Source organism: Heterodontus francisci, chromosome 42 (assembly GCF_036365525.1).
Source record: "Heterodontus francisci isolate sHetFra1 chromosome 42, sHetFra1.hap1, whole genome shotgun sequence".
Lineage (NCBI taxonomy): Eukaryota > Metazoa > Chordata > Chondrichthyes > Heterodontiformes > Heterodontidae > Heterodontus > Heterodontus francisci.
This window is the reverse complement of record NC_090412.1, coordinates 29,081,114-29,095,961: the sequence shown is the minus strand read 5'-3', so window position 1 is coordinate 29,095,961 and position 14,848 is coordinate 29,081,114. Positions and strand designations below refer to the sequence as shown.

The following is a 14,848-nucleotide window of genomic DNA, read 5'->3' as shown; positions in this document are numbered from 1 at the left end:
GATGTGTTTTAGCTGCCTGGTCTTGTGGCTGACTGGTTATCCATTGTGCAGACTAAATCAGGGTAAAAACTTATAACACTCAGTCCTGAACTAAAAGTGGGAGCTAATAGATGGGAATTTACATTGAGTTGCAACCTTTGTGGATGCTTTTGTCCAAAATGTTAATAGTGCATTGCCTTTTGAGTTGTAAAATTGTTTTATTGAAGCATTTAGAATTTAAAAAAACATTAGATATATTAATTCACAAAATAAAATATTCATATTGGAAGCTGAAAATCTGTCAATGGATTTTGCTCAAAAATATACTTTTGCAATTATCAGAATTTGTAATTTTCCATTTTTTCCTCTATTTCATGAAATCTAATTTAGTTTTAATACAGGTACATAAAAAGGATGTTTCTAGCCGTGATGTTGTCCCTCTCTCTTTAAATGCACCTTAGGTTCCTATTAAAGAGACTATTGCAGCACCAGACCTTAACTGATGGGACTGATGCTGCAGGATCCAGCAGCACTGTGCTTACCCCTCCCATGTACAATGTCCCTGGAGGAACCAGCCAAGTGCCAGGAGTCTCAAACCTCCCCACCACACCGGTTACCAGTACTTCAGTTGGAGAGGAGGCGGTGGGGAAAAAGTCAAAGAAAGACAAAAGAGACAAAGGAAAAGATAATGGAAAAGATGATGGTAAGCCTTTGGGTATCCTGTATGCAATGCGGGAGTGACCACTGTACATGTTTGATGCACAATGGTGCAATCATGAGTTGGTGTCAGAAAGCAGAGCATGTGTTCAGTGTAACTGCTGCTGACTGTGCAATTGTTAACTTCCAGCAAAGCATCAGGAGTCAGCACAGATCATTTAACCTCATTGAGCATGGAGTGCAGATTCTTTTAGTAGCCCTTTAGCAAAAACTATTGTTTTGCCAATCCTGGTGCTGATCTGCACACCCTACCAATGTTAGCGATGGAATAGGCATGGAGAGAGTTACTGTCTCAGGTGCGGGTCAGATGAGGCAGGGCAGCATGGTCAAGACTTGAGGTGGGAAGTGCACAGTTGGTGTAAAGGGGGTTCAAAAGCAGAGATTGTGGAGGAGAAGGACAGGAAGGTCAGTGAGAAGCAGCTTTAAATCAGCTGCAGAATAACTCCATAATAGGTTTGGAAAATTCATGAGATCCACCAAACTGCCACTGAGCCGCTGATTGGCCCTGTGGAGCCTCACTATTCCCCCACTTTTGCTCTGTGCCAGGCTCAGTTTCTGTTATGGTGGATAATGGAGATTCTGTTCTAAACGATTTTGAAAGCAAAGCTGCAGATGTGTTCAGGATTCCTGTCATTTGACTTATCCAAGAGAATGCTTTTACCATGCCACCTCCCCCCCCACCCACCCCGTGCACAGTTTTCTCCTGCACTGCATATGCTGAGTGTGCTATTCCATGGATGTTGCCAGCCCTTTGGAACTTGCATAAGTTACCACTCTTTATATATATGAGGGTGGATAGTGAGTCTCAGCAGGCTGTTTTATCTTTGGGGGCATCAGAGCTAGTCATGACGTGACATGCACACTTTCCAGCATGAGTCAGTGGATACTAATCAGGAACATAAACTTGGAAAGATCTGTCTCCGTCCATGGGTGACAAGACCACTTGTAGCACCTTAAATGTGCTTACATGCAACAGTATTTGGGACCTTCTTGGTCTGTATGTCTCATTATTACAGGGAGCAGTGTATTCCCACACTGTTAGTCATTGGGCAAGCTTCAACATTTTGATTTTTAATTAATAAGCGATAGCTCCCGATGCTGTCATGGTGAAGCAAGCCACCTACAGTCAGCATGAAAGCAGCAGTCGTTCCACACGCGCCTCTCTCCAGAGGCAAGCTTGCAGTTGAGGTTGGGAAGCCACATCTTTCAGTGAAGAAGTAGGGGGAGGGGGTCTGTCTCTGGGCACCATTTGTGGTTTATGGAGGGTAATTCCCAGCTTGTTGGTTTCCTCGATGGTGTAGTTTATTGGAGTGTTTCCTTCTATTTGAGGAAACACTCACGGAACTCACAGGACCCTAGCCATGGGCAACTAAATGGCACATCACTGTACTGAATGGAACCGTGCTCCCAGGCAAGCATTGCAGCAACCCAATCTCAACCATGACTGAACTCTAGATTATCTCCCTGGAGGTTAAGTGGCTCATCCATTCATTCACATTGAGTCTACAGCTCAGAAAGAGCTGCACAGCTGGCATTAATGCTCCACATAAGCCTCTTCCCATCCCTCTTCATCCAACTCTAATTAGCATATCCTAATTCTTTCTCCCTCGTGTTTATCTAGCTTCCCCTTACTTAGTTGCCTCAAACACTCTCAGTGGTAGTGAATTTTCACATTCTTTGGGTAAAGAATTTTCTCCTGAATTTCCTATGGGATTTATTAGTGACTGGCTTGCTTTTTGATCCCTAGTTTTGGACTTCCCCATAATGGAAACATTTTCTCTACGTCTACCCTATCGAACCCATCCATAATCTTAAAGACTTTGATCAGGTCACACCTCAGTCTTCTCTCTTTTAGAGGAGAGGTCCAGCCTTCATCCTTTCCCGAATAGTATATCCTCTCAGTTCTGATAGCATCCTTGTGAATCTGTTTTGCACATTTGCCAATGCTTCTATATCCTTTTTATAAGACGAGGAAGCAGGAGAGAATACTAACATCGACCTTCCCAGGCAAAGTTAGTTGCCCCACACTGATAAAATGCCAACTAGCGTTTAAGTTTATCACAGTACTTGGTGTCTGCGTCCCAATTGTAAAATAAAATGTAGTTATTCCTCTTGTTGTCCACCCACAGAGAAGGCTCAGTGATTGTGAGAGGTGATCTAAACTTTCCTCTCCAGACCAAGCTTGACAAACTGGCTCCATGTACAGGCTATCCAGGGCAAGCAGTCCGAACTATGCAAGAGTGTATAGCTAACTGTGCACTCTACAAAGAAGGGTATATCTCTACTCAAACCCAACTAAATGTATTTCAGGCTCAGTGACCTCCCCTGAAGCAGTTGCAGATGTTTGCATTGAGCTGCAATCTCAGACCATGCGCAGATTGTCTGTCCTCCACTTCTCCTTTGCTAATCTACCAGTGCATCCTGAACACTGGCACCTAAACTCTAACTTCTCGATGATCCACAGTCCCTGTCCTCCCTGAATCCTGTATAGCAAAAAGCCCGGGGTCTGATACCATCAGCAGTGTTATTGTGGGAAACCCCCAGGGTGTTCCAAGGGGCCGTGCTGTCGCCCTGTTGGTTCCCAGGGGCTGTGATGTCGCCCTGTCGGTTCCCAGGGGCCGCGATGTCGCCTTGTCGGTCCCCAGGGGCTATGCGTTCGCCCTGTCGGTCCCCAGGGGCCGTGCTGTCGCCCTGTCGGTCCCCAGGGGCTGTGCTGTCGCCCTGTCGGTCCCCAGGGATCGTGCTGTCGCGCTGTCAGTCTCCAGGGGCCGTTCTGTCGCCCTGTCAATTCACCGAGTGCCACGGAGTGTTGTCAGAGAGACCTGGAGCAAGGTTAGAATCCCAATACAAAAGACACCAATCAGAAAGCGTTAAGCTGGCCCTGAGACAGACCAGGGTGAACTAACAAACCTGCTGTCAGTGGCAGTGGAAAAGCTTCTCTGATATATTAGAGTAAAATATTATTCCACATAGGGTCCACCTCACTAGGCAGATTGTTCTGTCTGTCCAGGTTTACTTTTATGTTGTGGAGGCAGTGTGGGGGCAGTGGGAGGAAAGATCCTTTTGTAGAGGTTAGATAGTTTGGGAGTGGTGGTTGCCCCAAGATATTTGAAATGAGCCAGTGATCGCCAAAGCAGCGTGCCTTGCAAATATCTGTGGGGGTGTCCAGAGCATAGAACATGCCCTTGATTTTACCGTATTTAAGCTTGTATGCCAACAGTGGCCAAACTCCAGATTTGTTTTGAAAATTATTAGGGAGTGAAGTGGGAAGAAGATGACACCAGCGTACAGTGACACTTTGTGTTCAGCTCCGCAGCCTTTACTCCATGGATATCAGTGCTTGGTCTCGTCTTGCTGCCAGGAACGCTATTATGAGGGCGAAGAGGAGGGCTGATTGGAGCATCCCTGTTTCCTCCCTCGACAGATGGAGAATGCGGTGTTGCCAAAGGCTATTTGATGAAGTACGAGGTGGCCTCTATGTCAGGGAGAGTATCAGTGTTTACAAGCGAACATGGAGTGATGCAGCATGTTGAGAACGTACATGGTGGCTTCTCAGGAATGGCTAAAAGCATTTGGTCAGCATGCACTGGACCACGGTGCCAGTGTCCAATTCCGTGGGCAGGTATTGGCCAGTATTTGACATGGTGTTGAGAGCTGGGTATATAGCTTTCTTGAAAGCATCAGGGAAGATATCTGTCTCTTTGACATGCTGGGAGTGTTCCAGCAGGAGGAATGTCCTTTTGAGAGAAGACCCATATCGAGCTGGTCAGCCATCCAATCCAGGCCTTTTTTGGGCTGGAGGTCTATACTACTGACTTGCTGAGATCAAGCGATCCAGTGCCGTTGTCTGTTACTGGGAGAGAGGAATTTGGCCATTGGTGAACATTGGAGGGTGGCCTGGGTCCTGAGGTGTACAGTGAGGTACAGAAGTCTACAGATTCCTTGCTGATCTCACTGTCATTAGAGTTTAGCTTAACCTTTGCATTCTGTTATAAAAACAGATGACTGCATTGCTCTGTGGAGAGCTGGCATGGACTTGATGGGCCGAATGGCCTTCTTCTGTGCCATTAGTGACTCTGTGACTCTATGACCAGGTCTGATAGCATCTCTGGAGACAGAAGCAGAGTTAACATTTCAGGTCAGTGACCTCTTGTCAGAACTAGAAAAAGTTAGAAATGGAATGTGTTTTAAGTAAGTACAGAGGTAGGGAAAAGTGGAAGGGGGAAAGGACCAAACGGGAAGGTATGTGATAGGGCAGAAGGCAGGAGAGATTAAATGACAAATAGGATGATGGTGCAAGGCAAAAAGAGATGATAATGGGACAAGTAAAGAAATAAAAGATGTGTTGTGAGGAGCTGTAAATGGGAATAGCAGAATCATCACCAACAGCTGCTGTCTAGAAAAAATGGGAGGAGTGATTATGATCTGATATTGTTGAACTCAGTATTGAGTCTGGAAGGCTGAAAAGTGCCTGATCGAAAGATGAAGTGCTGTTCCTTGCTAAGCTTCATTGAAATAGTGCAGGAGGCCAAAGACAGAGAGGTCAGAGTGAGAGTGGGGCAGAGCATTAAAATGGCAAGCAACTGGAAGTTTAGAGTCATGCTTGCGGACTGAACAGAGGTGTGCAGCAGTCTGTGTTTGGTCTCTGCACTGTAGAGGGGACTACATCGTAAGCAGTGAAAGCAGTATACTAAATTGAAAGAAGGACGAGTTAAATAGCTGTTTTATCTGGAAGGAGTGTTTGGACCCCGGAGAAGGGAGGATGTTGCATCTCCTGCGTTTGTATGTGAAGGTGCTGTGGATAGGGGAGGGAGTGATTGCAGAGTGGGCCAAGGTGTCAGGGAGGGAATGTCCCTGTGGAATGCTGAAAGAGGAGGAGAGGTGTAGGTGTGTTTGCTGGTGGCATTGCGCTGGAGGAGGTGGAAATGGCAGAGGATGATCCACTGAATGTGGAGGCTGGTGGGTAACAGATAAAGATAGGGGGAATCCTATCCTGGCTCTAGGGGTTGGAGAGGGAGATGGGACATATATGGTAGTGGGCCCTGTCAACCACAGTAGAGGGCAGTCCGTTGTTGAGGAAAAAGGAAGACTTACTGGAAGCGCTGGAAGGTTGCATCGTCAGAACAGACATGACAGAGACAGAGAAACTGGGAAAATGGAATAAAGTCCTCACAGGAAGCAGGGTGTGAGGAAGTGTAGTTGAAGTAGTGGGGGAGTCAGTGGGCATTTAGTAGATATTGGTGACAGCCTATTCCCAGAAATGGAGACAGAGAAGTCAAGGAAGGGAAGGGTTGGAGATGGATCACGTGATGGTGAGGGAAGGGTGTAAATTTGAAGTGATGTTGATGAAATTTTCCAGTTTCGGTTGAGAGCAGGAAGTGGCACCGATAGATTTATCAGGTACCAGAAAAAGAGATGAGGGAGAGGACCTGAGTTGGACTGTATTCTGTTGTTTGCTTGTTGTCACAGTGTGTCACAGTCCTTGACCTACCTGGAACAACCTTCCCAATTCCCTCCTGGTACAATAAAAGTGAACATACACCCTGTCTCCTTTACTTCTTTCACATGCTTTCTGCTGGTTGGGGAGTCTAGGACTAGGGGGCGTAGTCTAAAAATTAGAGCCAGGCCTTTCAGGAGTGAAATTTGGAAGCACTTTTACACACAATGGGTGGTAGAAGTTTGGAACTCTCTTCCGAAAATGGACATTGATGCTAGATCAGTTGTTAATTTTAAACCTGAGATTGATAGACTTTTGTTAGCCAAAGGGATTTGGGCTTAAGGTGGGGGGTGGGGTATGGAGTTAGGTCGCAGATTGGCTATGGCTAAATGGCCGCCTCCTGTTTCTATGTTTCTTTCTAGCAGCCAGGTGTTTTTCTCGTATTTTAGCTTGCTATTTATTGCTTTAATTGAGTCACAATCTATAAGGTGTTCAAATCCAGATCCATGTCCTGACATAACGCGATACAATTATGCAAGAGCTCCTAGTAGTTTTGGTCTGTGAGCAGATAGCTTGAGGGAGGAGCCAAGCTATATAATTTAAACACAAATAACTGTGCAAATTATTCTGTATCTAACTGTGCTGTATCTGCCCTGGGAGTGTTTGATGGGACAGTGTAGAGGGAGCTTTACTCTGTATCTAACCCTATGCTGTACCTGTCCTGGGAGTGTTTGATGGGACAATATAGAGGGAGCTTTACTCTGTATCTAACTGTGCTGTACCTGCCCTGGGAGTGTTTGATGGGACAGTGTAGAGGGAGCTTTACTCTGTATCTAACCCCATGCTGTACCTGCCCGGGGAATGTTTGATGGGGACTGTGTAGAGGGAACTTTACTCTGTATCTAACCCCGTGCTGTACTTGCCCGGGGAGTGTTTGATGGGGACCGTGTAGAGGGAGCTTTACTCTGTATCTAACCCTGTGCTGTAGCTGCCCGGGGAGTGTTTGATGGGGACAGTGTAGAGGGAGTTTTACTCTGTATCTAACCCCGTGCTGTACCCGCTCTGGGAGTGTTTGATGCTGACATTGGGTGCCTAACATGGAAAGTGCTCCATTTGTCTGCACCTTAATGAGCACAAAATTTCATCAAAAAATGGTGGAAAGGTTTATTAAGGTATATTTATGTTTATTGTTCAGCCCTGTCTAAATAGATTGTGCTTGGAGTGGGTGGTGCATTAAACAGTTTCTAACTCAGGGTTGTACATGCATGGATCAGCCACAGTTGTTCTGCATGGATATTGGAGTCTCCACAGACTGAGTCAGTGGGATGTAGATCTGGACCTGCCGTCAGTGACATGCTGTTATTCGGTCAGTGCCTGGATTTTGCTTCAAACATGAGTCATACGTGTGATTGGCACCTCCCTTTGAATTCAGCTGATAGTTATTCAAATCCACAACTGCTTTGGGTGGTACTGAAGTAGCTAGGACTGTTGGAATCATAGAGTTGATCTTGAACTTTCACAAAGCTTAAGTCAAGACAGTAAGTTCCTGTAGGTGGCAAGAATCTAAGAAAAAAAGAATAACTGTATACAAAAGTTTAATATAAAAATACACAGTTTATTATATAGATTGTAAACCATTTATTATTTTCCTCCTTTTGAGGAATTAGCATGGTTTAACATCTACTCTAAATATATGCATTCTATATTTCTGTTACTTATCCATGTGTTCATTTATTGTTCAATAAATTCAATTGGCGTTTAAAGCCAAAAAACAGGTCTGGTGTGATGATGTGATATTCTGCCACTTCTTGGAGGACATGCAAAGATTCCTGTAGGTACAGGATAGATCCTGTAAAGAAATCTAAAGAAAGTGTTTCTGTTGTTATCCTGGGTACACTTTAAAAGCTTACCTAGCTACCTGAACCAGTGAAGATACCCTCAAGGCTGTACTGAGCCATGGCTCCTCTATGCGAGTAGTCAAACTACAAAAACTGAAATGTCTAGACTGTTTTCTGGGTCTTACTCAACAGTCCTGGGACCTCGAAGTGGATCTCAAGGTTATTATGGGAGGCAGGAAACCACAATATGGTTCCGACATCTCCAACTTCTCACACATAAAGAGATTCTGCTTTCCTCTGTCCCAGCCATTATTAATGGCCACCCCAACTCTCGAAAATTATGGCCTTATATTCAACTCATGGCTGGGCCTCTAAATCTACACAGCCTGTCTCTGGATCCCATCTGAGAATGCCAACCAATGTCCAGGAACACCCCATAATAACAGCCTAGAAAATCCCTCTGAAAATACCAAGGGGTCTGAAGATCCTTGTCGCAATGTGGCAATATTCGAACACGCTTTAGCGATGGTTGGATTCTCAATCTGGCACCATGCTAGTAGTGTCTTGACCTCCTTCCAACAGCTGGTTGGCTTTCCCAATATGACCAATCCTGTTTCTCCATGACGTGACCACACTCTAACAGCTCCAACATGGGCTGACCTCTCAAGCTGTACTCCACACCACAATGAATGCTATAAATACAGCTCCACCCTGCGTTACATGTTTGCTGCAAGTTGAAAAACAACACTGTAAATCTGATTGGGGGGGTGGGGCCTGGGAGTAAGAGGCTGCCAGATAGAGGAGGAGCAATGGGACAGGTCTGAAAGTAGACCCTGAAGACTGCAACCGCTTGCGAATATGCAAAAAAAATGCAGGATAGCAGCTGGCACTTTATATCATGAAGCCACTCATCTACAGCTCATGAGTTTACACCCATCAGGAACAGGAGGAGGCGAGTCAGCCCCTCAAGCCTATTCCGCCGTTCAGTTGGACCATGGCTGATCTGTATCTTAACTCCATCTATCCACTCTGGTTCCGTAATGTTGGCGGTGGTGTTCTACAAGGGTCAGTGCTGGGATCACTGTTCACCATTTACATAAACAATTTGGGAATTGGAATTACAATCTCAAAATTTGTTGATTACACCAAATTGAAGGGTGTAGTTCATACAGATTAGGAATACAACAAAATATAGGAAGACATTAATGAACTTACAGAATCGGTGTGTAATTGGCAAATGAACATCAATAGAGATCAGTGTGAGGTAATAAGTTCTAGTAGGAAGAATAAGGAGACCACATATTCCTTGGAAAATAAGTGTCTAAATGGGCCAGTGGAACAGAGGCATCTGGGGTTCAGATACACAAATACTAAAATTGTGAGGCAGGTTAATACCATAAAAAAGCAAATAATTCACTGGGGGTCAATTCCAGAGGAATAGAATTGAAGAGCAGAGAAGTTTCATTTGACCTCATTAGAACCTTGGTTAGACCACACTCGGAATATGGTGAACAGTTCTGGTCTCCAGATTATAAAAAGGATGTAGAGGCACTGGAGAAGGTGCAAAAAAGATCTACTAGAATGATACCTGAACTGAAAGGTTCTATTTATCAGGAAAGATTGAACAGGCTGGGGCTTTTCCCTCTGGAAGAGAGAAGACTGAGGGGGTAACCTAATTAGGTGTCTTTAAGATTATGAAAGGGTTTGTTAGGGTAGATGTGGTGAAGAAGATATTTCTACTTGTGAGTAAGACCAAACTAGGGGCCATATATATAAGGTAGTCATTAATAAATCCTTTGGGGAATTCAGGAGAAACTTTTATACCTGGAGAGTGGTGAGAATGTGGAACTTGCTACCACAAGAAGTAGTTGAGGTGAAGAGCATTTAAGGAGAAGCTAGATACACTTGAGGGAGAAAGTAATATAAAGGTATGTTGATACGGTGAGATGAAGAGGGGTGAGAGGAGACTCATTTGGAGCATAAACACCAACACAGAATGAATGGCCTGTTTCTGTGCTGTAAATACCTTCTAATATTTTGTAACCCTTAATGCCCATACCAAACAAAAACACATCATTCTCAGTTTTGAAATTTTCATTTGACCACCACCTCATCCCCCCCTCAGCCTCAATAGCTTTTTGGAGGAAAGAGTTCAGATTTCCACTACCCTTTGTTTGAATAAATGCTTCCTGACATCACCCCTAAATGGCTGAGCTCTAATTTTGAAGTTTGTTCTGGACTGTCCCACCAGAAGAAATGGTTTCACTATACCTACAATATCAAATCCTTTAATCATCTTTAGCACCTCAATTATATCACCTGTTCATGTCTATACTCGAGGGAATGCAAGCCTAGTTTTTTTTTGTATTCATTCATGGGATGTGGGCATCACTGTCCAGGCCAGCATTTATTGCCCATCCCTAATTGCCCTTGAGAAGGTGGTGGTGAGGTGCCTTCTTGAACCGCTGCAGTCCATTTGGGGTAGGTATACCCACAGTGCTGTTAGGAGGGGAGTTCCAGGATTTTGACCCAGCGACACTGAAGGAACGGCAATATAGTTCCAAGTCAGGATGGTGTGTGACTTGCAGGGGAACTTGCAGGTCTATTCAATCTGTTCTCTTAATTTAAACCTTTTAGCCTGGTATCATTCTTGTGAATCTGTACCAGACCCCCTCCAAGGTCAGTATGTCCTTCCTGAAGTTAGTGCTCAGATCTCAACACAGTGTTCCAGCTGGGGTCGAACCAGAGCTCTGCAAAGCTGTAGCATAACTTACACCCCTTTATATTCCATCCCTTTGAGATGTAGGCCAACATTCCATTAGCTTCTTAAGTTTTTTTCTTGTACCTGTTTTAAGTGATTGCTGTACATGGCCGTGAATCTCTCTGCTGCCCAACAGTTCCTAGCTTTTCACCATTTAGAAGATTCTCTTCCTATCTATTTTCAGTTCAAAGGTGGATGATCTCCGTCTGTTTTGTCCACTCACTAAATTTATCAGCATTCCTTTTGTTACTTTCTGCTCCCAACTATACTGGTTACTAGAGTCATTTACATAGAGTCACTTATGGCACAGAAGGAGGCCATTCGGCCCATCAAGTTCATGCCAGCTCTCCACAGAGCTATGCTGTCAATCCCACTTCCCAGCTCAATCCCCTGCAAGTCTATTTCTCTTAGGTGGCTATCCAACTTTCCTCTTGAAGTCATTGATTGTCTCCACTTCCACCACCCTTGTGGGCAGCGAATTCCCGGTCATTACTACCCTCTGTAAAAAAGGGCTTCCTCATATTCCCCCTGCATCTTTTGCTCAAAACTTCCAATCTGTGTTCCCTAGTTCTTGTGCCATTTGTTAATGGGAACAGTTTTTCCTTGTCTAACATATCTAAGCCTGTCATAATCTTGTAAACTTCTATTAAAACTCTCCTCAATCTCCTTTGTTCTAATGAGAGCAAACCCAGCTTTTCCAACCTAACCTTGTAGTTAAATTCCCCCACCCCGGAACCATTCTGATAAATCTCCTCAGCACCCTCTCAGGGACCTTCACATCCTTCCTAAAGTGTGGGACCAGAACTGTGCCACCTAACTTAATGTCATCAGCAAATTTGGATATACAGCTCTCTATTCCTTTATCTAAGTCATTGATAAGTAAAGTGACGAGCTGAGGCCCAAGGGGGACATCTCTAGTCACATTCTGCTAATTGGAGCACATACCCATTGTACCCACTCTCTGTCTCCTACTTTCTAATGAATTCCTTACCCATGTCAAAAGGTTGCTTCCAATTTCCGTGCACTTTCATTTTTGCTAACAGTCTTTTATGAGGTACCTTGTTGAATGTCTTCTGGAAATCCATATAAATAACATCCATAGACACTCCCTTATCTACCATGATGTTAATGACCTCAAAAAGTTTAACTAGGTTTGTTAGACATGGCTTACCCTTAATAAATCTATGTTGGTTTCTCTGATCAGCTCATCGATTCCTTGGTCTTACACTTTCGAGGTTGATCCTACCTAGCAGAGTGAGAGTGTCACTTCCAGACAAAAGAAGATGTGCCATGGTGCAGTCTGCACCACCAGCACACCACCCCCCCCCCCCCCCCCCCACCCCACACACCCCCAATACAGAACAAGTGGATGAAGCAGCTGTGGAGAATATGCCAGTACAGTCTCCAGCAGGAGGCACTGGACAATTGGGCCCTTCCTTGGAAGCTGGCACATTACCTCCTCCACTAAAATCAAATGTAGCTGCTAGCCAGCAGAGGCTTTCTTCAATGTGTCTGGTCTCCTAAAGCATCATGCACACAACAATCCAACCATGCAACTCCCTTTTCTATCTGTTGACAGACTTTTTATTTTAATCAAACCCATGGGACATAGCCAGTCTATTTTCACCTGCGTGTGGCTGCAAGCATGTGCTGACAATCTCAAAGCGCCACCCAAATGTAGCATTTGTGCAATAAAACTGCTCGGGGACTTCACAAGCTGCCTCTATGCATTTGTTTCTCTGAACAAAAAATATGGACATGGAACAGCTTTCTATGATGGCTTCACCGAATGTTCTGAATACCAAAGGAGATGTTTCCACATTTTGTGCTTGATATATGTAGTTTAGTCAAAGCGCTAACGTGCAATTAATTCTAGGTCTGAAAAAAGTATCAAAGAAGAAACGAACTGGGGACAGGAGCACCCGGAAACTGGTTCAGCCAATCCCCCTGGACCCTTGCGGCAGGCCAATCTTTCCGATTGTGCTTGGAGGACTGACTATTTACAGTTTAGGAGAGGTTTGCATTCTTATTGTTCTCTTTGATTCCAAGAGAAACATCACCATTGTGGGATATCGCTCGGCATCGCGGTGGCAAATTTAAAGATGATCGCCAATAACTTGGCAGTCTCATTCTGAGAGGTCACATGGCTGGCATGGGAATTGTATATTCTTATAATGTTTCTAACCCATGCTGTACCTGCCCTGGGAGTGTTTGATGGATCAGTGTAGAGGGAGCTTCACTCTGTATCTATCCTGTGCTATACCTGCCCTGGGAGTGTTTGATATTGACACTGGTTGCCTGAAATGGACAAGTGTTCCATTTGTCTGCTGTAACATCCCTCACCTTAATGAACACAAAACTCCATCAAAAGAAAGGTAGAAAGGTTTATAAAGAAATATTTATGTTTTTTGTTCAGCCCTGTCTAAATAGATTGTGTTTGAATTGGGTGATACATTAACTCAGGGTTACACTTACATGTGTCAGTCAGCACTGTTCTGCATGGATATTGGACTCTCCACAGACTAAGTCTCTGGGATGTAGATCTGGACCTGCCATCAGTGACATGCTAGTATGGGGAGTTACTCGGTTAGTGCCTGGATTTTGCTTCAGGAAGGGGGATAAAGTTTCGCCCACCAACCTTTGCCCCCCCATATCACTGTCAGCCACTCTGCTGCACTTACTAGGCAGCAGTTCAGCATCTTTAGCAGACTGATGAACGCAAGTTAGTCATGATTTTGACAGGAGATGTTAGCTGCACATGACGACCCAAGAAAGAGGAAGGGGGTAGAATACCTGGAAAATTGGGTATTGGGGATTCCTAAGCAAGTTTATCCAGTGAGTAACTGAAACATGTAGATCAGTGCACACCTGGAGTTGAATTCCGAACTATGCTAAGTTTATTTTTATTTATTTTGAGATATAGCACCGAAACAGGCCCTTCGGCCCACCGAGTCTGTGCTGACCAACAACCACCCATTTATACTAACCCTACAGTAATCCCATATTCCCTACCACCTATCTACACTAGGGGCAATTTACAATGGCCAATTTACCTATCACCTGCAAGTCTTTGGCTGTGGGAGGAAACCGGAGCACCCGGCGAAAACCCATGCGGTCACAGGGAGAACTTGCAAACTCTGCACAGGCAGTACCCAGAATTGAACCTGGGTCCCTGGAGCTGTGAGGCTGCGGTGCTCACCACTGTGCCGCCCAAAAGTTAGCTTATTTTGGCCAGGATGCGATAATTGGCCTCAGACTCCCTGGACTATGAAGTGTGCAAAAATACATTCCTACCCATGAGTGCCATCCAGCAACATCCCCTCCCCTCCCCATGGCTGGTAAGTGCCCGGTATATGGATGTGTGGTGAGGGGATTGGAATTTGCTCGTGATGTCCATCTTCTGTGCGAAAGGAAGAAAAGAATTGGATTTATATAGCCCCTTTCACAACCTCAGGATGCCCCAAAACGCTTTACAGCCAATAAAGTACTTTTGATGTTGCAATGTCAGAACAGTGGCAGCCAATTTGTGCATAGCTCCCACAAACATCAGTGTGACAATGACCAGATAATCTGTTTTTCATGTGTTGGTTGAGGGATAAATATTGGCTTGGCACTTGGAGAACTCCTCTGCTCTCCTTCATATAATGCCATGGAATATTTTACATCCACCTGAGAGGGCCAATATGACATCTGAAAGACGTCACTTCCGATTCTGCAGCTCTGCCTCTGCTGCACCCGAGTGTCAGCCTGGATTTTGTGCTCACGTCTCTGGTGAGACTTAAACCCACAGCCCTCTGACTCATAGGTGCAAGTGCTACCCACTGAGCCACAGCTGACACCTAGCACTCACATAGCTCTGACATTTTCCTGGCTCACATGTGAGGGGTCCCTGGGAGCTGATGGTATCTGTGGAACTGCTAAAAGCTTGCATCTGCAGGAAAAACGGCAGGGAAGAAATCTGCTGGTTCTCTTTCAACACACATCAGGGACCGAAGCATCAAATGTGCAAATCACCTTGAAGTATGTTACACACTGTACAGTCGGGAATTACACAGCTGAAGTATGCAGTATGGCAATAGAAGCTGACTGTGCTCAGGTGCTGGAATGCCGGCTGTG

General features: G+C 44.9%; 1 protein-coding gene across 6 annotated transcripts in view; it reads left to right on the top strand.

The window, feature by feature from the left end:
* tbrg1 (transforming growth factor beta regulator 1) overlaps positions 1-14,848 on the top strand; it is a 134,069-nt gene that overhangs the window by 48,483 nt on the left and 70,738 nt on the right. For all 6 annotated transcript variants that reach the window (XM_068020258.1, XM_068020260.1, XM_068020259.1 and 3 more), the window contains 2 exons: positions 441-682; positions 12,609-12,748. In XM_068020258.1, coding sequence (XP_067876359.1) covers positions 441-682; positions 12,609-12,748 — 382 coding nt within the window. The remainder of the gene's footprint in view (positions 1-440; positions 683-12,608; positions 12,749-14,848) is intronic.